This window comes from Siphateles boraxobius, unplaced genomic scaffold (assembly GCF_051911475.1).
Source record: "Siphateles boraxobius isolate OS27281-9 unplaced genomic scaffold, OSU_SipBor_1 65, whole genome shotgun sequence".
In the NCBI taxonomy this organism is placed as follows: Eukaryota; Metazoa; Chordata; class Actinopteri; order Cypriniformes; family Leuciscidae; genus Siphateles; species Siphateles boraxobius.
This window is the reverse complement of record NW_027509192.1, coordinates 9582116-9607210: the sequence shown is the minus strand read 5'-3', so window position 1 is coordinate 9607210 and position 25095 is coordinate 9582116. Positions and strand designations below refer to the sequence as shown.

The following is a 25095-nucleotide window of genomic DNA, read 5'->3' as shown; positions in this document are numbered from 1 at the left end:
CCAAAACAAACCACCAATAAAACAAAGAAAATCAGTGAGACTGAACCCACAAATGCATGAAAAGGAACCAAACAAAAGATACTAAATATAATATTATAAATATAATATGATGTAATATAATAGACCAGACCAGACAAGACATGAAAGGGTTACTTGTGGTGCATTGAAAGTATAACTCCCCCTCCTCCCCCTCCCCGCCTGCCCCTCTTCTTCAGACTGTAGCTGCATCTGTAGTTTAATCGGCGGGTGGCTGCAGCCAGAGTTGCTGCAACCATCCTGCTCTGCTCGAGAACCCAAATCTGCCAGCCTCACACACTCCCCGGCCCCTCCCACACACACAGCAGTAACTGCTCTCCAGAACACTCATCAGTCGCGAGACACACGACGCACTGTTAAAGTGGCCCGCATCAGTACACGGTATGTATCACTTTCTGTCATGCAGACTACTGAGACAGCGTTCTAGCATGCGATGCGGTGACTGGCGTGACTTTTACGCAGTGTCGCAGTGGCCGGGACAAATAGTCTTGCGATGCGAGCAGCTACAAACAGTCTGACACTTTGCTTTATGAGACTGTGATGTCTTGGAGGGTGCGTGTCCTTATTTGACCGCATATGTGTATTCTTCTTTACATTATTTATGACTTTGTTCGGTTAATCGGGGCTTATAGCGCGCGCGACATGCGCAAAATAATGCGTTTTTGACGCGTTCAGTGACGGCGAAAGAATTAGGTAGGCTAATTAAACACCCAGACAGTCGTTTTGAATCTACCTGTAATTGCGACATATGTCTGGGGGCAGAGTGTACGATGAACACCATCCTGTGCTTTATCCAACTAACTGGATTAATTTAAGGTGATGGACGGAGGTTGGGTGAGAGCTCGCGCGGACAGACTAACTTTGTTGCTTTGAAGATCTGTTTTATTTGGCTGTTTAACAGGTTGTGAAATTCTGTGTATTTGACCGTTGCTATTTAAAGTTGTTTTAATTTTGTGCTTGTGCAAGTGATTACCTCAAATCATTATTTGTAGCATGACTCACGTCTATTGTGTTAAGATGCTAAACGTGGTAGTCTTTGTCTGTGAATAATATTCTCAAAAGTTTTAAAGCGCAATCTGAACGTTAAAGTTGAGGAAATTATTTAAATGATTTCAATTCACTAACGATTCTTTTAGTACTTTTGTGGAAGAAATATTTGGACAAAAAATTATTATTATTAGGCTATTATTATTTTTGCTGCAGTCAGATGATATGAGATCGTTTCAGATTTCCACAGTCATTCTGCGAAAGATTTGTTTACATAATCTTTTTTACTAATTTTTTTAATATATTTTGGAGGCATTAAATGCAAATATTTTTCCTAAATAACCTATTTAGGCTATTACATAAAAAAACGAGTTCATTCAGTTCATTCCAAAAATAGCTAGCCTAGGCTACCACAGATTGCAATACAACTGGCACTAAATTAACTGTTTTTGTCCCATTAGCCCTACTGTATAACAACACAACACCGTTATTAGTTTATGATGACATAATATCTAGTTATGAATACAAAACTTGCGGTTCATTAATGAGTCATATGAATACATTAAAGAGTCGGCTCGTAAGAACCTGTGTATGTTTTGATTCACTAAAAAGAATCGACTCAAGTCATTCGTTCTGGAATTGGACTTCACTATTCACAGTATGTTTTGATTCACTAAAACAAACTGGCTCAAAAGTCATCAGTTCGGGAATTGAACTACACTGGATGTGCTTTGTGTGTTTGATTCAATAAAAATAACCGACTCAAAAGACTCATTCGTTTGTCAATTGGAATCAATTTAAAATCGAAATAATGCATCATATTGGCTCTATCTCAAAATCTAGTTAGTTGCCTTCCTCAACAACATTCCACACACCTTATAATGCACAAAAATGCTGTCTATGTAAGCGGCTCAGCAGGTTTTCATAACAGTTATACAGTCATCACCCTTCTTTTAATTTACTGGAATACATATCCCATAAAATCTTGATACATTCATAAACAATAATCCTACCACCAAGCTGCCTACTTAGACAATGTGCCATTTGACTATTATGACCATAAATATTTTCTAGCTTGTCAGTAGGTTTTGAGACGCAGCCTCTGATTTGTTTGCTGCTCTGTGACTCAGCGTTGCTGTCTGTGACTCTTTCTCTCTTTCCCTCTTTCTCTCTCGTTCTGTTTGCAATACGTTTGCACATCTAGCCGCTTAAGGACCATTCAAGAAAAATAATGACTAAATTGATGACTCGTTCCGTGTTTGAATATCATTGTGGAGGCTAATTAAACTCACAGAATGACTCTTTGCCTCATTTGGCACAGCTAACATTTGAATCTACTGTATTCATATATTCCACTGTTCTGCTCTTGATTAAGAGCATCATACCAGTACAAACAACATCAGGGAACTAAATTAGACCTGCTTGAACTAAAATAAATCTAATTGATACCATGAAGAGTTGATATTCTAAATTATTGTTAGCTTTTGTGGAAATACTGGACTATTTTAAATACATTTGTTTGTCATTTCACAGTTCTGGAATGATTCAGTGCTTCATTGGTTCTCCTTTCTGGCACAGCTGTCTGGGTGGGATTCTTACATAGAGAAACACCCACTGACATCAGTGGGTCTAACAGCATTAGCTGCTGAGTCATTGTTCCATTGCTACTGTTTGTAGCCTAAAGCTGGTAGAGGTGCAGAGTGGACCTGCTTTTCTTTTATTTATAATATGAGATGGACGTTCCTTCAGTATATAATCTTAATTCATTGAAATGTTTTGTGACAGTGTGTTAGGTTATTAGGCTTAGGAAGATCTATCATTAAGCTTTCATGATATCATTAGTGTTAGGACACTGAAGGGCACGTCCATCTGCCACAGAGTAAAAATGGGCCATTGAAAACTTTGAAGACAAGGGTGAATGTGTTCTAGGGCTTTACCAAAGTGACTTTGTTCCGTTTGTCATTGGAAAATGCTGGGGAAAAAAGGAACAGCAGTTTTAGACCTACTGATTATAGTTTCCATGGACAACACAAATGGTCCAACCTAGAAAATATTAGCAATTCAACTTTGGACTTACTGGATAATCTTTCAGGATTTAGGAACGGTCAGTTGAGACAAACAAACTCTCAGTGGTGGATTACTCAGCGGAAAGGGACACGGCCTAAGTGGCAAGAGGTGCCCGTCTGTGGATTGTAGCACTTTTAATTAAAAGACAATCTCTTAGAAAGGCATGCAATTTTGTCCATATGTTTTTTGTCTCAAACATTTAACCGTAACCTTTGCTTTGCTGACATCAAAATAAACCATCCAATTCTAATTTACTTGTTTACTCTCAGTATTTATACTAAGTCAGCTCATTACCCTATTTAAATGTATATTGGCAGATCGTTATGTAACAGCTCATGCCACATGCACATTAAGTTTATATTAAAGTTGCATTCAACATAGAGGGAATTTGAACAGTCTTGATGAAGGTACAGTTGATCAGCCATGCACACATGCATAGACAAGTTAAATGTGCAGAAAACTAGATGTGATGAACTGCTCGCTGTCATGGCGAGGTGGTATGACGTAAGGCTGTCACATTTGCTCCAAAATCACCTTTTGGTGAAATATTTCAGTCTTTTATTCATTCTTTTGAAGGCGTTTGTGTTGGCGGGTATGTAGGTGAGTGCACAAATTGCCATTATCCCTGGGAGCTTGTAAATTTAGTGTGGGAGGATCACCTTCTCTTTCCTATGTAGTGCTGCAGTGAGAATTCCTCCACTGCTGCTGAATCACTGTGGTCTAAATTGGCCAATTATTGTTGCGTGTTCTGTTTTAAGATCTTTTACCTTTTTATTTGCTAATCGTACAGATTGCCTTAGGAGATTTTCTGTTTAAATGGTGTTTCTTTTGCACAGTGCGGCAGGATATTGGAAATGTGGAGCTATAGAATCTGTGTAAGCTGTGAGTTAAATATAAGCTTGAGCTCAGTAATAAATCTTGGATTTACTACATGCATGGAAATGAGACATTGACAGCCAATATGTAAAGAGATACCGTACAGGGAGTCGGTCATTAACATAAAATAAAAACCTAGACATCAGGAATTAATTTGGATCTATTATTTGATAATGACTGTCTGACTATACACTATTTGCTTTATTAGATTGCTGCTGACCCAATAAAGAAATACTGAATTATACCAAATTATTTTGTAGATTATTTTAAAACTTTAAAAATAGTTAATTACAACATAGAAAAATCAACCCCCCTAGCAACGAGACAAAAGAGAGCAACAATATTAATAAATACATTTAAATATTGTTATTATTATTAATCTCCATTCAAGTTACTTTTTATATGTACTAATATGATCAATTAGTCCATAACATATTTAACAACAACATAACATGTTGTCTTCGATGTTAAGGTTATAACTTACATAGTTCTAAGTTCTTTATGTTTCTTTTTAGTTCCTTCCTTGTTTTTCTGAACAATTTTTGCATAGTTTTATGGTCAAGATTTTAATTGTCTACTGTTTTGTGTAGTCAGTAGTAATAACTGTTTAAAGTCCCAAGATAAGAGACCATGAGCGATACGAGATAGAGAAAAAAGTAGCAGTGGTATGTTGCCACAATGGACAATAGCCAATGGCCAAATATATACTTTAGTTCTCATGATACAAAAAATACTTTAGTGCTCAACACTCAAGTATTCCAAATAGGTGTGTATAAAAGAGATAAAAGATTGTTTGGATTATTTTTTGGAAATTGCTAATTTATCACCACTAGCATTTTAATCATTATCAACTTATAGATGGGCAGTCATGGCTGAGGTTCAATGGACAACATTTGACATGATTTACAGTCACTACAGCTGGGAAGATTTGTAATAGGATCTCTTCAAAAGGCTGAATAATGTTTAGAACAAAAAAGATTTATAATAGGCAGGCCTAAATACAACATATTTGGTAACTTCTAAAAGCCTTGTTGTTATTAGTCATATGAAACCTTACTCTAATGTCAAATGAATTTTGCATGAAACATTGCACATGATTTCCATTAAAATTACCTTATTTATATTTGATTTTAAAAATGGCAAAATGAATACTCAAGATCTATTTACATACTATCAAATGTTATTATTAGACATACTGTATATAATTTAAAAAAAAGGTTGAAACCTCAACCTCAACTGTCAGTTGCTAATTTTCAAGTCGCTGTCTATGAATCATCTGGTTAAAGGACCAAGGAAACACTGACATTTTAGAGGAGATGCTGACTCATAGAACAAACCCATGTTCTCTCAGAAGATGTTTAGCATTTATACTGTTTCATAATCAAGCCTCTGTATTGCAGTTCAAACCTGTTACTAACATATGAGCATGTGTATTTTTCCATCACTTGCTGTATCATGACATTTTCCTTTGTTGGAACGGCTAATGTGCTGGGTATGTGCTTTACTCAATATAATAAAAGATTGCTTTTATAAAAAAGAACTTACAATTTTCTTAGGTCTAATGCTTAATTGTTATTTTCTTTCTGCCTATTGGCCATATTATGTTAATAATGATAAGAAGTCTTTGTGGCACCAGGACGTTGTGGTTAAATGGCACAGAGATGCTGAATCTCGTCAGTGTTGAAAAACATCCAGCCCTTATTCAGAAGCACAAAGATGTGGCTTCAAATGCTAATGAACGGTCTGTGTGGTGGCATGATCTCATAGTTGGCTTAGGTTTAGGCTGGAGTTTTCTGGCTCCCCAGGAAACAGTGGTACAGCACCAACAATCTTCTCGTACCCTTTTCTTTCTTTAAAACTTGGTTCCTCCTTAGCCCACATCTTACCCAATGTGCTCTTTTCACAATGCACAAACTTAAAGTCTAATGTATACTTAAATTTCTAATGTAATGTGTGCAAGATTTTTTATAAAATAATGAAGATTATTTTGCATATGCTGCTTCATTTATGTTCCATTTGTGGACTGCCAACTAATTGTGCAAGTTATCAGATGTTACTATTTTTGAGTTCCGTGAACCAAAGAACTTTGTATTTTGCCATGCAAATAAGGCATAAAATCACAAAATGCTGGGGCATTGTGCCGTTGCCACACCCTTTACCCAGGTGGCTGTCTGAGATTCAGTGACACATCCGCGATAAAAGAGGCTTTAAAATGCTTAACAGCAGAATTATTCGGCATTGCCAAATCACAGTACTAGGATTACCAGAAGAAACTAGGGCACTCGCTTCTTGTGTAGATGCAACACGGACCGTCAAAGTCCAAAGAAATTTTGGGCAACTTGTGTTAGTATTGTTTAAGGGCTTTATAGAGTGTATAGAGCACTTTCATCATGTACAATGATATATTAAATATAATTTATAATACTTTCTGATAATTACTTTAATGGTCTTTTTAAAGGCACAATATGTGAGATTTTTGGATGAAAATCACCAAAAACCACTAAAATAATGTTAGATATTTTGTTGACTTGTGTACTTACATTATCCCAAATGTTTCCAACAAGTTTTAAATGCAGAGAAATCAGCTATTTTAACTAATGTGTAACGGACAATGTCATTGCTTTGCCCCTCAATGATGTCTTATCTGCGTTACCCTTGATTTCCGTAGAAAGGAAGGAAACACCAAATACGCTTTAATATGTTATAATATGCTTTAATGTGCATTTTATTAGACAGGTGAGCAACTGTTTTGATACTTTTATTGACAGAAAACTAATTATTGTTATATAGCTTAACACAGTTAGTCTTATTGTTTGAATCTCGATTTCTTGATTTACCGCTAGTAACGTACCAATGCCTTGCGTACCGTACAGTAATCTAGCATTTTCTCCACCATAAAATATATTTTTTAATTAATTGCATTTAATTTAGGAACACAAGTCATCCAGTTTTTATTAATATGAAATTCTAATATCGATCCTGCTTACTGCAGTGTGCAACAAGTGTCCCATACCAGCCACCGAGCTAACGGACAGAGTAACGTTAACTTTCAACACACTCAAATTTATTTAGTGCGATTGTTTTGACCAAAGCAAAACTGGGCTACGTTACACCAGAATTTTAAACAGTCAGATAAAGTGACCTGTATGAGTAGTAAATTAAACATTTGAGGCTATTTCATTAGAATTAAATAAAATAATGTGAATTGAAGTGACCAAACATAACAAAGTTCAAGTTTTGGGACGAAGGAGGCAAACGTTAAACAACTTTAATCATAACTTTAATTATAATATATGCATAAACTACAAAACGGAAGGAGGGGCAGCGGCCGCTTGCGGCATATAAGCATAATAAAAACAGCAACGGAAAATGTCCCGGTGCTCTCGGCGGATGTTAATAAAACTTTATTGAGCCCCTATTATGCTATTTTTAAAGGTTCCTAATTTTGTTTTGGAGGTCTTCTACAACAGTTTTACATCTACCAAAGGTCAAATAACACTTTAATTTTCTCATAATATACTCTAAACCCCTCCTTTCCGAGAGCCTACTCTGCTCTGATTGGCCAGATGGCCCAGTCTGTTGTGTTTGGGTTACCACTTACAGCGCGTGTTCGAAACTAAATGCCCATTACCATAACTGAATTTCAGCACCGGAGGCTTCCTAAAGCCTAGCGATTGTACACACTGTTAAGACAGAAACGATTGCGTTGATTTTACCACATCAATCCATGCGCGAGTCTGATGATGAAACATTGGAAGAACTAGTTATTAAACCCCAACCTCCATCGCAAGGACAACTTGAGCAGGACGTTTCTCAGTTTTAGGTAATAGTGGGTCCACAGCTGATTAGCCAAACGTGAGTTAGCCGGTTAGCCGGAGACCTGCACAACATAAAACTACGTATTTTGAACACCCGGTCGAAAATATATACATCAATAATTAATTATACTTACAGGTTGGGATTCTGAGGAGCAAGTTGGTCCAAATAAAATGGGTATTGTCTCATTTGTAATGGATAAGCATTTTGCAAATCACATTTAGACCTCACATACATTTGAGAATAAATCATCAAAAGGCTATACTGCTGTTGTATCGCAGTGGTAATGTTATCCACTGACTCTTCACATCCTCATTCTTTGAAGAAGTTTTTTTGGGAGACAATAACTTTATTTATCGTCACTTTCACTTCAGAACTTCGCAGATCGTTTACATTGACAGACAGATACATTACATATATATTCAAAAAATCATAATAGGAGCACTTTAAAACATTAGCTCACCAATTAACATGATTTCTGTCTGAGTCCTGTTTTGGTTTCCATTAGCTGTGGAGGTGAAGACGACAATGATTCCACGCTCATTCATGGTGTCAAGCTTTTTTGAAAAAACTACCTCTAGCGGCGAAACTTCCCATCATATTTCTCTCAACCAGTGGTGTGGATTGATGACACATTTATGGGATTACCATAAGCCCTTAAAGTAACATTAATTCTCTCCGTGATGAAAAGCTAGTTAGATAAAAACAAACACCTGTGGTGCTTTATGCTTCATGAATTTTCATGTCATATATTAAATAAAAAGAAATTATAATAATATTGCTAACCTCTGTGTCATCTGTTCATGAAATGGTAATTTTATGGCTTGTTCCACTGGGATAAACAGATTTAGCATCCCTAATACAGTGCACCACAGCAAGACGTGCCGTTCAGAAGGTTATTTGCTCTCAAAAGCACATAGGATGGTGGCATGAGTGACTGTTTTAGATACTCGGATGAGGCGATTCTGTTCCCAAACTTCCAGAGGCCTCAATCTCTTGGGTGACCATATCTAGAGCAAAATATCTGGAGCAGTGCGGATGCTTGGTCTGTCTTCCATCACAGCACTGTTTGAGCTTATTTTAACAGAGTGCTCTAATTTTTAGAGTTCATCAGCGGATATTTATACCAAGCGGGTCAGGTGAGGTAGGACTGGATCTCTACACTAAGATCTTAAAAAATGACTGTTTTATGATGCTAATGCAATTAAGATGTTTCTGTTGTCAAACCTAAGTCATTAATAATCAGCAGTTATGAGGATGCTTGTAGATCCAGATACACTTGATACCTTAACTTAGCCTTGGACCTAATGCTACATTCTTTCCCATTCTTTCGCGACTGTGGAAAAGTGCCAAAGGGAGTCGTGGAAACTGGAAGCTGGCTGAACACACTGCTCTGCAAAACCATCTGTTTATTTAAAATGGCAAAGGAGTTTTGTGGTTTTCAAGCCCTACTCCTAAAAGTTGACAAAAATCACTTTTAACAGATATACAAATTTAAAATTACTTCTAATTGTAGGTTTGTAAAGATTCATCCATAATTATAATTTTTTTGTATTTAAAACTGAAATTTTAACTTTTTATCGCTCTAATTTTTTCAGCTAATTCTGATTGTCAAGAGTTCAAAAAAGTGTCATTTTTTATCATGTTCATTTGTTAATCCTCTGAGTTCTGCCTCCTCCTAAGATTTTCATCAAAAAACAACAAAGAGGGCAACACGCAATGTATTATTTACAAAAAGCCAATAGACCCATGTTGCTTTGGGGATTGTGCCAATGGGAAGGCATTGCAGTGCCTGAGACTTTCATACCTTTCTTGTTTATTTGTACTCTTGTCACTCTGTATTATTTGCATTCAGTTTGTCCTGGTCAGATCTGCCTCACCAGTCTTCACATATGTTGTACTTTCACTTCTGTACTTCCATCCCACACCATCTGGCTCATAGAAGCAATACTGGGCTTAGGCCAGCTTGGTCCAAACCCCAGTCGTGCTGTGTTCAGCAGCTCTTTGATTATCCCTCTAATTCCTCTATACACCCTGCTCTTATAACCCTCTTTAAACAACTGAAAACACAGGATGAATGTGTTTGGACTGGACTCATCAGACGATGTAAAGACTAATGTTGCATTTGTGATTTCTCCCTATTAGCTTCACATGGATATCCTCTTATCGTAATATATACTTAAAACCCTAAACCCTTTACTTCTGACTGTAATTCAAACATCCATGATGTCTCATTAGCAGGACTCTTGCAGGACTGTCCTTGAAATGCATTGCACTAAAGGTTGTCTTTTAGCTGTGGACATGTTATACTGTATCACCATGTTCAGCACCCAAGTCCAACCCCCGAAAGTTCCTGTTTTTTTTTTAAGTACCACCTCGGGGGCAGGGACTTTCTGTGGGGGAATTTTTTCCAGGAACTTCATTTAGACCCTGGTCCCTGCTGTCGAAACACAGTACCACCCCAATGTCCCTAGTTCCTGGGGAAAGTTCCTGTGGAGGAAATGCAGCTAGCAAGACTAGTCACAATAGAAATGTGTAACTTAATGTCTGAATATAAATAAGAAAAAACATATTTCTTTCTTCCAGGACAAAGGACTCTGCACCACAAAAGTGATGTTCTTGAGACGGTTGTATTAGTAAACCCGTCAGAAGATACTGTTATCTCTGAGGTAAGTTATTTAAAGAAAATCTCTGTTGGACAAGGTGCTTTATGTTTCTAATAAAGATTGATGAATTCGTTTGATGTTGGACTTAATAACCTTGTTTAAGCCCAACCTTGCTACAAACAGACTGACTCTAATACACTAATGTGTTTTAAATGCCCTCTATGTCTCTTAATATGTCCTAGATCCATTGTCTTATATCTGACCCAGCTGTGCATAAACTACTTGTCCTGAGTGGGCAGAGCTCTGACCAAGGTGACCTGGTTCTCCAAACCGGAGTGCTCAGTCATCAAACCTTCTCACAAGTGTTTGCTGATCCTGGAGTAAGTTTAGATAATATAATTGTATTCAAATTGATAAAGCACATTATATCTTCACTCATTTTTTACTTGTTTTCCTCATGTAGGTCAGTCATTTGCTGGTTAAAGCCAGCTCTGGACAACGGGGATCACTGACTGTGTCTTGTCGTGGTGAGGCAGGCTGGAACTCTCTGGGACAACAGCAACGCATTAGGGAGTTGCTGAATTATAGGCTGAATCCAGAGCCCATACTCCCTAAGATGGAGGGGGTCACTGAGTTTACCGAATATATATCTGAGACTGTGGATGTACCGTCCCCATTTGACCTTCTTGAGCCTCCAACCTCTGGAGGATTCTTAAAGCTCTCAAAGCCTTGCTGCTACATCTTTCCTGGTGGACGGGGGGATTCTGCGCTTTTTGCTGTCAATGGTTTTAACATTCTGATTGACGGTGGCTCTGACAGAAGGTCATGCTTTTGGAAGCTTGTCAGACATTTAGATCGTATTGATTCTATCCTTCTCACCCATATTGGTGCTGATAATCTTCCTGGGATCAATGGACTCCTTCAAAGGAAGGTTGCAGAGCAGGAGGAAGAGCAGTCTCAAGGCTCAACCACCTACAGTGATTGGATGAAGAACCTGATATCGCCAGAGATTGGAGTCGTATTCTTCAATGTACCTGAGAAGCTTCGCACATCAGAATCGAATTTGAAAGTTAAGCGAAGTATTGAGGAAGCCTCTCTTACATTGCAATACCTCAACAAGCTGGGAATTAAGTCTGAGCCTCTTTTTCGAGTGGTTAGTAATACCATTGAGCCAATTACACTTTTTCACAAGATGGGTGTGGGCAGGTTGGACATGTTTGTCCTGAACCCTGTGAAAGACAGTAAGGAAATGCAGTTCCTCATGCAGAAGTGGGCAGGTAACAGCAAGGCCAAGACAGGGATAGTGCTTCCCAATGGAAAAGAGGGAGAAATATCTGTACCTTATTTGACATCTATTGCTGCTCTTGTCGTATGGCTTCCTGCCAACCCCTCAGAGAAAATCGTAAGGGTTTTATTCCCTGGAAATGCACCTCAGAACAAAATCCTTGAAGGGCTTGAAAAGTTGAAGCACCTTGATTTCTTGCGGTATCCAGTAGCCACACAAAAAGACATAAATTCTGCCGTTTCACCTTCAGCTGTAAAACAAACAAAGCTAAAGCAAAGAACTGACAGCAAAGAAAGTCTCAAATCATCTCCCAAGACTCACGCACCAACTAAGCCTAAGAAAGAAACCGACGAGCATGAGGATGCATCCATAGTCGAAACGAAGAGTGACTCTGTCAAAGAGAACAAGATTGAGAAAAAAGAAGAAAAGAAGCACACCAAGCCATTGAAACCGAAAACAGAAGTGACAGAAAAGAAAAAGTTATTGAAGGAGAAATCACTGAAGAAACACCCAAAGGAAAGATTGTCCAAAATGGATGAAAAGAAAGACAAAGAAAAGAGGGAAGTTAAGAAAGAAAAACGTGAAATTAAAAAAGATGATGGTTTGAAAAAAGATGAGAAAAAGTTTAAAGCCAAGGACACTTCAAAACCAGAGCTGAGGAAAATTACTAAACCTGATCTGAAACCTTTCACACCAGAGGTCAGAAAGACCCTCCACAAGGCAAAAACTCAAGGTAAATCCAAAACAACAAAGAGCAAACCTACAACTGCCAAGGCAGAGTGTGCAGAGATTGAGGCAGAACCAGTGGCTGAGAAGATCAAGCTTGAGAAACAGGAGAATGGGACAGGAGAAGCTATATTTTATCCATCTACTCTTCAAGATTTAACAAAAGACTTTGATAAAATGAGACCTACTGAAGCGACAGATCACTCTGAAGCCCCTAAAAGTGCCCTTACTGTCTCCAGATTACCAGGTGAAAGAGACAATGAAACTTCAAATGCTGTTGAGGAACGAGAACAAGATCATGTTACAGAAACCGTTATTGTGGAACAGAAAACTACAAAGAAAGAAGTTGTCCTATCAGTAGAAATCGAAGAAGTGCCATCAGCAGAAGTAAAAGAACAACAGGATGAGCCACAAACAACAGAATTAGAGAAATTTGAGGATGAGGGTGCTGCAATTGAAGATGAAGATGAGGAGGAGGTTGAGATAAAGCCTGTTAAGAAGACAGAGGAGGAGGAGGAAGATATGGGAATAGGAGATGAAGAGGACGAAGAGGGAGCAAAAGAATCCAAAGACTTGGAGGGAGTGGACAGAAAACATGAAGTTGAGGAAATGGAGAAGCAAAAACAAGCAGAGGTAAAAAAGATTGACGTTGAAGAGGAGCAGCTTGAAGAAGAGGATGTGATTGAAAAAGCTGAGTTAGAGGAGGCAGAGGATTTGGATGCCATTGCAGATGAAGAAATAAAAGATCTCTCTGCTGAGAAAATTCAGGAAGAGGAGGATGTATACTTGTCAAATGTTGGAGGTGTCACAGCTGGCATTACCTCTACAGTCCAAGGAGCTGCTGCAGCAGAAAACTTATCATATATCCAGGATGAAACCATACCAGGTTACTCTGAGACTGAGCAGACCATCTCAGATGAGGAGATCCATGAAGAAGCAGAGGACAGGATACCACACCTTCAATATGAGGTTGGTAGCTATGATGTCTCTGTCCCAGACCAACCAGGCTCCTTTGATGCCATCCCTGGAATGAGAGAAATACAAGTAGCTGCAATGGGCAATGGAACAGGCAAAGTATTGATGGGTGCACAGGAGCCAGCTATTTCCATCTACACCAGCATACTCGCAGCTCCATTAGCTGAAGAGGAACATGTTTCTTCAGCAACATCCATAACAGAGTATGACAAACTGTCTTCTTTACCCACTTCCGTTGCAGAAGATCAGTCAGTGGCATCAGTCACAGCACCTCAGACTGAAGACACTGGAAAAAGCTCCCTGGTCTTGGACACCGTTCAACCGGTTACTCAGACTGAGGCCACCCAAGAAAAAGAGTACCTACATTCCGCTGGAACCATCTCACCAACATCCTCCTTAGAGGAGGACAGGTGCTTCAAATCATCTCCCTCTGATGAATCTCCTCCACTTCCCTTAGAAGGTAAAACCGAGGGAATTGAGTTGGCTGTTCATTACGATGATGAAGAGGAGGATGAATATGAAGATCAAACACCAAATGTTGATATTTCACTTGAAAAGTTACAAGAAGGATATGCCTCACCTGATAAACTTGAACACAAGGAGAAAGAAATGGACAAACCCAAAAGTCTTGTGCCTTTAGTTCCTGATACTTCATCTGATGGAAAATTCTCACCTCTTGAGATGGAGAAGGCATCAGTGTCACCTCCAAGGGAGGATTCATCTTTCGAAGTACAAACAATACTCTCCTCCCCATCGCACAGTGATTCTAAGCTTCCTGTTTTTGAAGCTAGTGTTTTTCCAGAGGTGGAAGACCGGTGTATAAGCCCTGATGACAGCACTGTAAAAATGGCTACTCCTACACATTCTGGACCACCTAGTGCATCTCACTCTCCCTTTAGAATGTCACCTGTGGAAAGGAAAGATAAAATGCTCCTCAAAGAGACCCTTCAAGAACAAGGAGTTCCACTTAGCACTACTGAAATTAAATTTGAAAAGGAGAGTGGGGAACAAAAACCTGACATTTTAGATGAGAAGGAAATACCTCGAGCAGAGGAGGAAGAAAAAAGGATAATACAGGAAGCAACCTCTGCACCATCTCCACTTGTTGAGGACTACTTAGCTAAAAAAGAAAGTATATCAATTCTACCATCAAAAGAAATTAGTGATACAAAGGTAATGCCTGATCCAAGTGTTGAAAATAAGGGCGTAGTTCAAGAGGACTTAACAGAGAGCAGTAAGCGTGTAATTCTTGAGGATAAAGATAGCAAGTTATCTGATGATCATGACGTTGAAGAAACTTCTGATTTAAAATCATTCACAGACAAAGAAGAGAAAAGAGAGAAGGAGAAGGAAAAGGATGGTGAGAGAGATGATACTGATGAGAAGCATAAGGAGAAAGACCAATTATTAAAGTATGCAGAGGCAGAAAAAGGTGATGTAATATCAGAACCTGAAAAGGCAGCATTGCCTAAAGAGGATTTTGATAAGAAAAATGCGAATGAAGAAGAGGTTCAAGATAAAAGTTCTCCAGCAGTTCTGGAAAGGTCGGAGATAGAGAAACTGGAGAAACAAGAAATTCAATCAGAGAAAGACCAAATTTCTTCTAACTTGGTAAAAGAATCCAAAGAGAAAGATCTGACTGATGCATCTGGTCAGTTTTTAGAAAGCTCAGACATCAAAGCAGTAAGATCAACATCTCATACAGAGACACAGGACACTGTAGAGACAGATATGACAACTAAACCGGAAAAGACCTCTGAGCAGAAATCTGAGTCACTTGATATTATACCTGAACATGTGGCTTCAAAGGAAACTGATTCATTCATCTGTATAGCCCTGTTTAAGGAAGACACGGATGGCCTCAAATCTCAAATACAACAGTTAAGTGAAAAAACAGATGTATCCTTAAAAGATGAAGAAAAGGTGGAAAGTAAAAGTGAGGCTGGGCTGACATATGAGAAAAAGTTTTCAGCTGCCAAAGAACATGAAGAATCTACGGATAAAAATAAAGAGGAAGTAAAATCTGTGACACAAGAGCAAATTTCCCTCTCAAAGCCAGATGTTCAATCTATAGAAATGCATGCAGAGGTGTCTGCTAAAGATGAACAAGAATCTAAAGGAAAGTCTGTGCAAGAGATGGAACCTCATATATTAGGGGCAACTCAAAGTGAGACTGAAATTACTAGTAAACAAGATGAAGATTTGAAGGAGAAACTATTGAAAGAAACTGAAACCACACAACATTTAGAAAAAGCAGATGTATCATCCAAAAAAGAGCCTCAAATTTCACATACCATCAGTTCACAGGACACAGATGATGTGAACCAAACTAGCCAAGATATGGAAAAAACTGTAGAAGACACTAAATCCAAAACACAAATATCCATTTCAGAAAAAATGGATTCCTCACTAATATTAGACCAAGAATCTAAAGATGAACCAGCATTGATCCAAGGTCAAGTCTTGCTGTCTGAATCTGAGAAATTAGATTTGTCTGCTAAAGATGAACAGGATTGCAAAAACAAAGAGGTTGTGAAGCTAACTTGCAAAATGGATGAAGAACCTACAGAATGTCAGACTTATGAAAAAGCAGATAAGCTTACCATCTCTAAATCTGATTTTGAGTCTGTAGTAAAGAGCGACTCCCAGGCAATAAGAGAATCAGAGAAAGACGTTTTAGCGGCTAAAGAGGATGAAATAAGCAAAGGCATATTTGTCAAATCTAAACAACCAGTTGAGTTTGAAGACATATCCTCAAAACCATATGAATCTAAAGATAAGTATGTGGAGCATACTCAACTTCAGATATCTACGGATCAATCACTATCTGATAGTACCGATATGGGTGCTAAGAAGGACCAACAGTATGAAGAAAAACACACAGAAGATACTGTAACTGAAATATCTCAAACAAGTATGGCGACAGATGCACCATCAGACACAAAACAAAAACTTGAGGCCAAATCTGTGGGAGAAGAAAAGACAGAACAGATTACATCAGAATCTAAATCTGTGGTTTCAAAATCAGAACACGGAACTGTAGACCTTCCCATTGTAGAAGATAAAACAATTGATTCAAAGGATAGCAAAGAGTCTGAAGAGCAATTCATGAAAGAAGATATAAAATTGGTGTCCGATGAATTAGACACAAAAATTTACTTGGGAGCCAAACAGAAATATCTGGATAAATCTTCAGAACAAATGTTTGAGACCGCAGATCTGAGCTGTAAAGAGAAATTGGAATTGAAAGATGAACCTAAAGAAGATATCAAACAAGACGCATCATTACATGAAACAGATACATTTCTTTCATCAGACATTGGATTCAAATTAAACTTAGATTATAAAGAAAAATGCATTGAAGAAACCTCAACTATCGACAAAACAAAAGACATCAGGTCAACCTTTGAAACTACTTTTCCAACCAAATTTTCAGATGAAGATGAAAGTACCGAGGAGGATGAAGGAGATGCTGTTTGTTTGGGAGGTGCTGGTTCAAGACCATTATCAGTGGAACCATGGAATTTAGAGGAACCAAAAGCAAGCAGTTCTGCACAACCACCTGGGACAAGTATGAAAAAAGAGGAAATTGTGCCCCATTTAGAAGAGAAAGAGTTGAGTAGAGATTCAAGTGGCACATCAACTAAACCAGAGAAGGAGTGCAAGATTGATACAACATCACTTTCACCTACTGCAGAAACAAGTAAAAAAACTGTCACAGAGGCTCTAACTGAGAGCAAACCAATGAGTATCACACTGCCTAGCTTCGACAATCAAGGCAGTGTTGAGGATAGTCAACATCAAACATTGATTTCTGAAAAGGAAGCCACAAAACTTCAGAAGGAGGATGAGAGGGAAAGGGAAGGAGAACGAGAAGCTGCCTCTCCAGGGTTAGAGTCAAATTCTGATTTTCAAAAGACTGACAGTGCTGATGAGAAATGTGCTGAAAAGGCTGATAGTGAGAGAGAAAAATCTGATGACAAGATGATGTATGAAGTGGAAAAACAAAGCTATGAAGCTTCTAAATATGAGCCTTATGAAAAGCCCATTTCAAAAGACACTGAGAGAGAAAGAGAGGAAGAGGATCAGTATCCTAGTCTGGATAGAGATTTAGATGACAATAGAAAAAGTCCTCGTTTGGCCTCGTTGCTTGGAGCTACTTGTTCAGAAGAGGAACAAAGTGATGATGAGCCAGTGTCTTTTAGCAAGGTTGATTACCAGACTTCAAGTATTCACAGCAGCCACAGTGCCTACTCAGAGCAAGACAATAAGGAGCGATACCAAGAGGAAGAATTGGTTAGAGAAGAGAGGCCAGAGAGACCAGATCTTTTTGTTGACAATAGTTTTAAATATGACAGCAAAGCCATTTCGGCAGCAGGTTCAAGCTCATTTGCCTCTAGTGATTTGCAAGACACATCAGAGAAATTGGAGAGAGAAGAAAAGGAGAAGGAGAAAGAAGTCACACATTTTCCCCCTCAAGGAAAAGATGATGAGAGTCATGTTAAATTGTTGGATAAAGAACTATGTACATCTGCTTCCTGCCTTTCAAAACCTGATACGCAAGAGAAAGACCATAAAACAGATGAAATATTGGCAACGGCTCATTCAGAGGACTTGGACAAGACTGAAGCTTCCCCTCAACAAGGCCCACTTACATCATCAGAAGATCAAAGTCTTCAGAGTCGAACAACTTCATCAACATCTGCCTACGATGAGAACAAAATGGAGAGTCCAATAACAAGTCATGGTAACAAAGATAAAAACAAACTGGATTCAGCTGAAAGCAAAGATGACACATTTTCTTCTGGTCGGTACTCACCACCTGAAAAGGACATGCTTCCTACCAGGTTATCGGCTGAAGATCCCAGCACCGCCACTCCTGGTTCTTCAGGGCACTCTTTGAAAGTTGATGACAATGTTCTTGCAGTTGAGTGCACTGGCAAAACAGATTCTCTTTCCAGCAAGACATTAATTGTGAGTGCAGAGACTGAGGAATGCTTGGTCAGAAGCCAAAAAATATTTGCTGAAGAAGAGGATGATTATGATGGTGAGGAAGAGGATGAGGAAAATGCAAGTGACTTGGATGTTGAAAAGGGTGCCAGAGAGATGTCTGAGAAAGAGTCTAAAGCAGCAATTGATACCACGACTACATCTAAACCATTCAAAACAAAACAAGACACTACTGGTTCCTTAGCTTTTGGACCAACTGCAAAGGGTCTACAGACAGACATGGTTGGTGACTCATACACAGAAAAAAAGTCCCCCACAGCAAAGTCATCATCAGTACATAGTGAGCATCATGATGTAATCAGCAAGGAGCGTGAACAGTCCAAGAAAGAAGATACTAGTTCAGTCCTATCTGACTTACCCAAATATAGTGATGACAAACATGAACCATGGAAAACTTCCGATAAAAAGTATGAAGTGTCTGAATCCCTAGCTGCGGCTCAAGCAGCCGTGTCTGATACAACTTACTCATCATCTTCATCCTTTAGTTACTCTTCTTCAACCTCTGCCTCATATTCAACTGGTCAACACCTTGGAGAAGGGCTAGAACCACAGATTACTATTCCTAGTGTCCAACTAAGGTCAGATGGAGACAGTATATCATTTGAGTACTCATCTCTGAAAGAGGAAGAGTCACCCGTTATGGATTTGCCTTGTTTAAAAAAAGATGAATATATGGAAGTCTCAGATCGAATGACACCTGCTACAACAACAGCTGAGTCAATATCCAGTCTTGCCAGGTTTTCTCCTCTAAGTCCCCTGGAGGAATCCAAATCGTTTCTTCAAGATCAAACATCATCGGCGGAGGAAAGGTCAGAGGAGGATATGTCGAGCATTAAATCTGACAGGGATCTAGTCTCTGATCCTAAACATGTAGCAGAAACATATTCTTCAAAACTGCCAGAATCAGAAACTTCTGAGCATGCAACTCACCCAACTGAGTTGGCATCCTCCACATCCCTCAAGTTTGACATTGTACCTTTGGCAAAGGCTGCCTCTGCAGACAAACACTCACAAGAAAAATCCTCTGATGATGAGCCTGAGGATAAAAAAAGTAATTTTGAGGAAGGAACCTTGCCATGCAGAATTGAGCGTGAACGATCTTCAGCTACTGAAAAATTAAGCACAGTACCTTTACCAGAGCAACATACTATTGTAAAACCGTCAACCACAACATTACATTCATTTGATCTGCACACCACAGATGGACCAACAGAAATTACAAGTTCTCAGAAGGTGCCAGTCACAGCTTGTGGGACTCTCAGTACTAGCACATTAAGTGAACAATATACGAAGAAAGAAGAGACAGAGAAGTCTGAGGAAATTAAAGACTTGGCTGAGAAAGTACAGGAGACGGTTGAAATTAAAGAAGCAAAAGTGAGCAAGATGGAATATGAAGAGAAGAGTAAGACAGATGAGAAAGAAGAAGTAAAACATAAAGCAATGGAGGAAGAACAGATACATTCTGAAAAGGAGGTTGAAGTGAGGTCAGAAAAGATGGAAGAGATCCTAGATTGTGGCAAGAAATCAGAGCAAAAGAGCGAAAGTGAAGGGAAACCTGAAGAGTCAAAAGTAAAGAAAGAGGTAGAACTAACTGAAATGTTTGTAGAAAAGGAATGTAAGGGAAAAAATAAAGAGAATGAAGAGCTAACAGTAGAAAAAATGATGGAAAAAGACAGCAAAACAAATACAGTTGAGTCTAGCCAGCATAGTACCCTTGCGTCCACAATGCAGCATGAAGATGTTGTAAGTCTAAAGGCTCCACCTGGCTATGGGGAAGATGTTTATGAAGGTATAGAGGAGGAAGAGAGGGCTGAAGAGGAGAAAGTGAAGTATGATTCAAAAGAACATCCACTAACTCCACCATCAGGAGCACAGGCTTGTTACCCTGAGGTCTCCAAGAAGTCAGATGAAGGATTCACTAGACCCTCTGATCTCGGTATGGAGGCCACATCCTCCCATTCACCTTCACTTTTCAAACACCGTAAGGGAGATATCTCGCCGTCCTTTATTAATCCAAGCCCACAGGGGTTATCAAGTGAGGAGGAAGAGGAAGATGCCAGAAGTGATCATTCAAGGGATGATGAGCGTGAGCAGCACTCTGTCAAAAGGAGATCCCACAAGCAGCAGCATTGTCATCCCCACAGTCGCCATGAGGAAAGCAAGGAGGGATCACACAGCATCCCGAGCAGTACCGCGACAGGGCACAGCATTATGCTAGCAGGGGAGGAAACTCCTCCTACATCTTTGAGCGAGTCACTCCCATCTCAGTCTGACTCAGATGTTCCTCCAGAGACTGAAGAATGTCCATCAATTACAGCAGATGGAAACCTTGACTCTGATGAAGATGCAGAACATCTACCAGTAGACAAAATGTCTGCAGCTGGCAGCAGCGGAGGAAGCCATCATTCCTCCTCCCCGAGGAGTCATGATCCCCCTCCCGTGCCAGTGAAAGACTCTCTTCCTCACCCACCACACCCAGATGTGTGCATGGTGGACCCAGAGGCCCTTCTTAATGGCCAGACCCACACAGAACGACCAGTGAAGAAAGACCTTAAAACAAATAGAGGCTTGAGGAAGACACTGGGAAAATCTGCATCGCCGTCACGTAAAGGAGATGCAAAAGGCAGGAGATCTACTACCCCTGTGAAGCAGACATCCAAAGACTCCTCACCTCATGCTCTTAAAAGAAAAGATTCAGAGAAGACTATTCGCTTGTCCAAAATGTCTGACACACAGGGATCCAGGGGAGACATGTACAATCCAGGAAAAGGATTGGTCAATGGTGTTAAGAGTAATGCAGGTAAATCTGTCAGGATGCATGATACATTAGATTTTATTAATTTATCTGTCGAAATTGAAAGATTAGCTGGCATTTTTACAATTAAATTACCTTTGCTGTCATGTTACACTCACTTAAAGTAATGTTCAAAAACACTTTTATAATACTGTTAAGTGTAATATTTAGCAAATCTCAAAATTAATGTTTTTCATACTGTACATTATAATGTTGAGATGCCTAAATTCACTTTATTTAAGTTTCTCAATGCATTGTTTTTAATTTATTTAGGCAAACTAGTACATATATTTTTTATATTGTCCATTTATTGGTTATCGAACATAACATAATAATAAATATCGGTATAAGCCAGACAATTATCAAATAACCAATATTATATATTTTTAGGCTCCAACCTGAAATCCAGCACTGGGACTCCACCTGGACCATCCATCTATGTCGACCTAGCTTACATTCCCAACCACTGCAGTGCTAAAAATGTTGACCAAGAGTTCTTCAAGCGAGTGCGAGCAGGATACTACGTCGTCAGTGGAAATGATCCAGGCAGTGGTGAACCCAGTCGTGCAGTTCTAGATGCACTCCTAGAAGGGAAAGCGCAATGGGGCACTAATCTCCAGGTACCATTTGACTTTACACTAAAAACTAAAAGTCATTGAACAAAGTTAGTGCATCTGTTGTAGTAATACTCCAAAACAGCAGTTTTTAAACTGGGATCTGGGGACACAAGGAGTATTAGGTAGTACGCAAAAAAATTTAGGAATTTAAAAAAAACATTTTGGCCTGTCAAAGTTAAAGTTCACTCAAAATATTAATTAAATATGTTTAATGTAAGGATTTCTTTGAAAATTGACATTACTATTTTATATTCCTGTTTTCCAAACTGTTTTTAAAATATAATATTTTTTATTATATTTATTTATTTTATCCTATATTTTTATTTCTATATTTATCTTATTTTTTTATTTTTTATTTTCAATATCCTATTTACTGTACTAGTTTAAAAAAAATCTATTTAGTTTTGTGATGAAAAAAGTTTTAGCTTTAGCACAATGACAAGATAAAATATTTTTTGTCTCAGTAAAAATGGGATTTTATGCATGAAATTACATTGCATGTATTTATATTTTAGGAGAGGAGGTCGCTCAAAATGTTTGAAATAAGGTCTTACTTGCAAGCAGAACCACCATCTTTTATAGTTAATCTGACAATGACAATCTTCTTCTCATTTAGGTCACTTTAATCCCTACACATGACACAGAGGTAACTCGGGACTGGTATCAGCAGACCCATGAGAAACAGCAGGACCTGAATATAATGGTCTTGGCCAGCAGCAGCACAGTGGTCATGCAAGATGAATCTTTTCCTGCCTGCAAAATAGAATTTTGAATTGTTTTTTTTTTTAAAGCTTGCCATTCATTCCTCATTCATTTCTAATCTTTTAGGTTTAGATGAGTTACTCCACCCACAACCTTCCGTCCGCTAATATTTATAGTTGATATTCTAATCCTCAAAATGCAACAAAATCCTAGTGCTGTCAAAGGACTTTAATGTAAGCTTTGGTCCTGAATCTATTGTACATTTTTTGATTGCTTCTGCGAGGCTTTGGCAGAAAACTGAATGTTCACTAGCTAGCTGCTATGAAATAGTAATATAATGTTCAACGTAGGCTGAAGTTGCATTGGAAATTGAGTTTACTTATATTCTTTAACATAACTTAAAGAGACCAAGATTTTGTCCTGCCTGGAATTCGAATTTCGAAGCACAAAAAATGACCTCTGTAAGTTGGTTAATGCACCATCTGATTCATGTTCCGCATCATTTATCATCAATCTTACTTACATATAGACACAGTTGCCTGGGAAAAAATACTCTAAACATAAGGTCAGATGGCCTTAGAGCAAATAACTTCAAGAACAGACTCAAAACAGTTTTGTCTTGTGAGCTACTAGACACAGTCTCTCCATGAGATCACATACCAGCATATAGAGTGAAGAAAGAAATAACTGTACTCTAAATTGCTTATCCAAAGAGGTTTTGTGCCAAATCTCAGTTCTTTCAAATGGTGATTTAAAAAAAAAAATCAACCATAATCCAAGATTTATGTCCTTAAGTTGACAAGAGATGGATCATTCTTTATTCAAACATGCAATCCAAAATAGTTTTATCTCAATAATGTGATAGTTGTGAAAGCTGTACATGCTTATACATGCTTTTAAGTGTAAGGCAAAGTAGATGGCATCTTTACAAACTACCAATTCACTGATATGACAGATCTTGGTTGAATAGGCTCTGATATGAAAATATGACTGGTTATAGAAGGAATAACAGTTGTGTTTATTTGGCATTGTGGTTACCTTCCTAAAGCATGATGCTCTTCAGACTAAACTTTGTAGGTATATTAATCTAGGGATCCGTTCAGGGGTTCTGTTGGGGTCCACCTTTCTCTTTAAAAATTGACTAATTACAAGCATCCCATCTGTCCATTATTTGAGTTGACCACCATTAGAGTCAGATGAATATTGTATTTTATTGTCAATTACATGATGGTCTGTTGCTTGAGTGATTTTGTTATGATAATTTTATATAAAATCATCAAAGTATGATTGAAATTTAAATGCGGCCACTTTAGAATCAACTTAATCTGTTTTATATTTTAATGTGGAGGATCCAGACTTGTAACTTGCTTAATGTTTTGTTTGTGTTAGGCTGATATACAGTACTTGACCCGATTTTTTCCCCCCAAGCTGAGATTCCCTGACCCACAAGCACTTTAGGTTTAACTGGTTTAAAAGGAACTGGCGGTGGAAATGACACTATATCAAAATGTAGCAATAGAGACATTTGTTATAGAGAGACTAATAAATAGAATTAAATAGATTTCATGGTTGTCGTGAGAGCAGACAGTGAGGGTAACCCTCGTGTGCCTTTTGCGTGTTGTTTGACGAAGTAAATATAGGGGCATTACACAGATGTTTGGTTTATATATATATATATATATATATATATATATATATATATATATATATATAAAACAATACTCCTATGTATTGTATTATCTGAAATTAGAAATTCTTTATAGCCTTACTTCAAGTTTACGCTAATATAGTTATTACAGTTTTGATTAAATGACCAGTAGAGTATTATAAAAGCAGCAGGTGTTTATAATGATAACATTGTTGCTACAAGTATGATTGCACTTTTCTAAAATGAAGTAAGTTTGGTAGATAGGCATAATGTAAATAATTAAGTAATAATAATTTATTTGAAATAGCAAATTTTGTCTGAGGAAGTGGACAGGAACTACTGTAGCTATTATTACCTAAGCCGGTTTTCCACCGTCGGGCCGAATGGTTCTAAGAACGGTAGGGAACAGTTCCAATTATATTTCCACTTGAGCTTGGTTCAGCACGGCATGATTACAAACCGTTCTCGGTTGCGAAATTCTCAGCAAGGTTGGTGCTACGTGCGTGTAATGATGTGAACACTCAGGATTGGTCACTTGTCAGTTGCCTGGTTGCCAGTTTCTCTGTAGCTAGCCAAGCACGCTATTTGAGCAAGGTTAACGCAAGTTAATAATACAATTAAAATCTGATCATCCTCCATAATGCGGTCGCTATTTAACTCTCATACCATACCAAGGCAAGGACTAACACATTTGTATTACATTCCAAAGAGCTCCGCTAACAACCCCCCATAAATGAAACCATATCCGTACCGGCTGGGCCGGATCGGCACGGAATGGAACGGTCAAGCTACGAGAACGGTTTGAGCTGACAGTGGAAAAGCGGATAAATAGATATTAAACTGTATGAAGGTCAGTTATTGAAAACAGAGCTAGTATCAATAAATTCATAGGCGTCTTTATGGAGCTTATCTCTTTTAATGATGGTAAAATATTAATTCAACCTAACCTG

The 25095-nt window shown here is 38.4% G+C and overlaps 1 protein-coding gene across 3 annotated transcripts in view; it reads left to right on the top strand.

The window, feature by feature from the left end:
- map1ab (microtubule-associated protein 1Ab) overlaps positions 1–23409 on the top strand; it is a 38781-nt gene extending 15372 nt beyond the window's left edge. For 2 of the 3 annotated variants that reach the window (XM_077210778.1, XM_077210780.1), the window contains exons 3-7: positions 10369–10451; positions 10631–10768; positions 10852–21184; positions 21569–21798; positions 22412–23409. In XM_077210778.1, the coding sequence (XP_077066893.1) occupies positions 10369–10451; positions 10631–10768; positions 10852–21184; positions 21569–21798; positions 22412–22567 (10940 nt within the window). In that variant the 3' untranslated portion in view covers positions 22568–23409. Of the gene's footprint in view, positions 1–236; positions 418–10368; positions 10452–10630; positions 10769–10851; positions 21185–21568; positions 21799–22411 lie in introns of those variants that run through there. The other variant, XM_077210779.1, reaches the window with a different exon arrangement.
- Positions 23410–25095: the final 1686 nt, after the last annotated feature.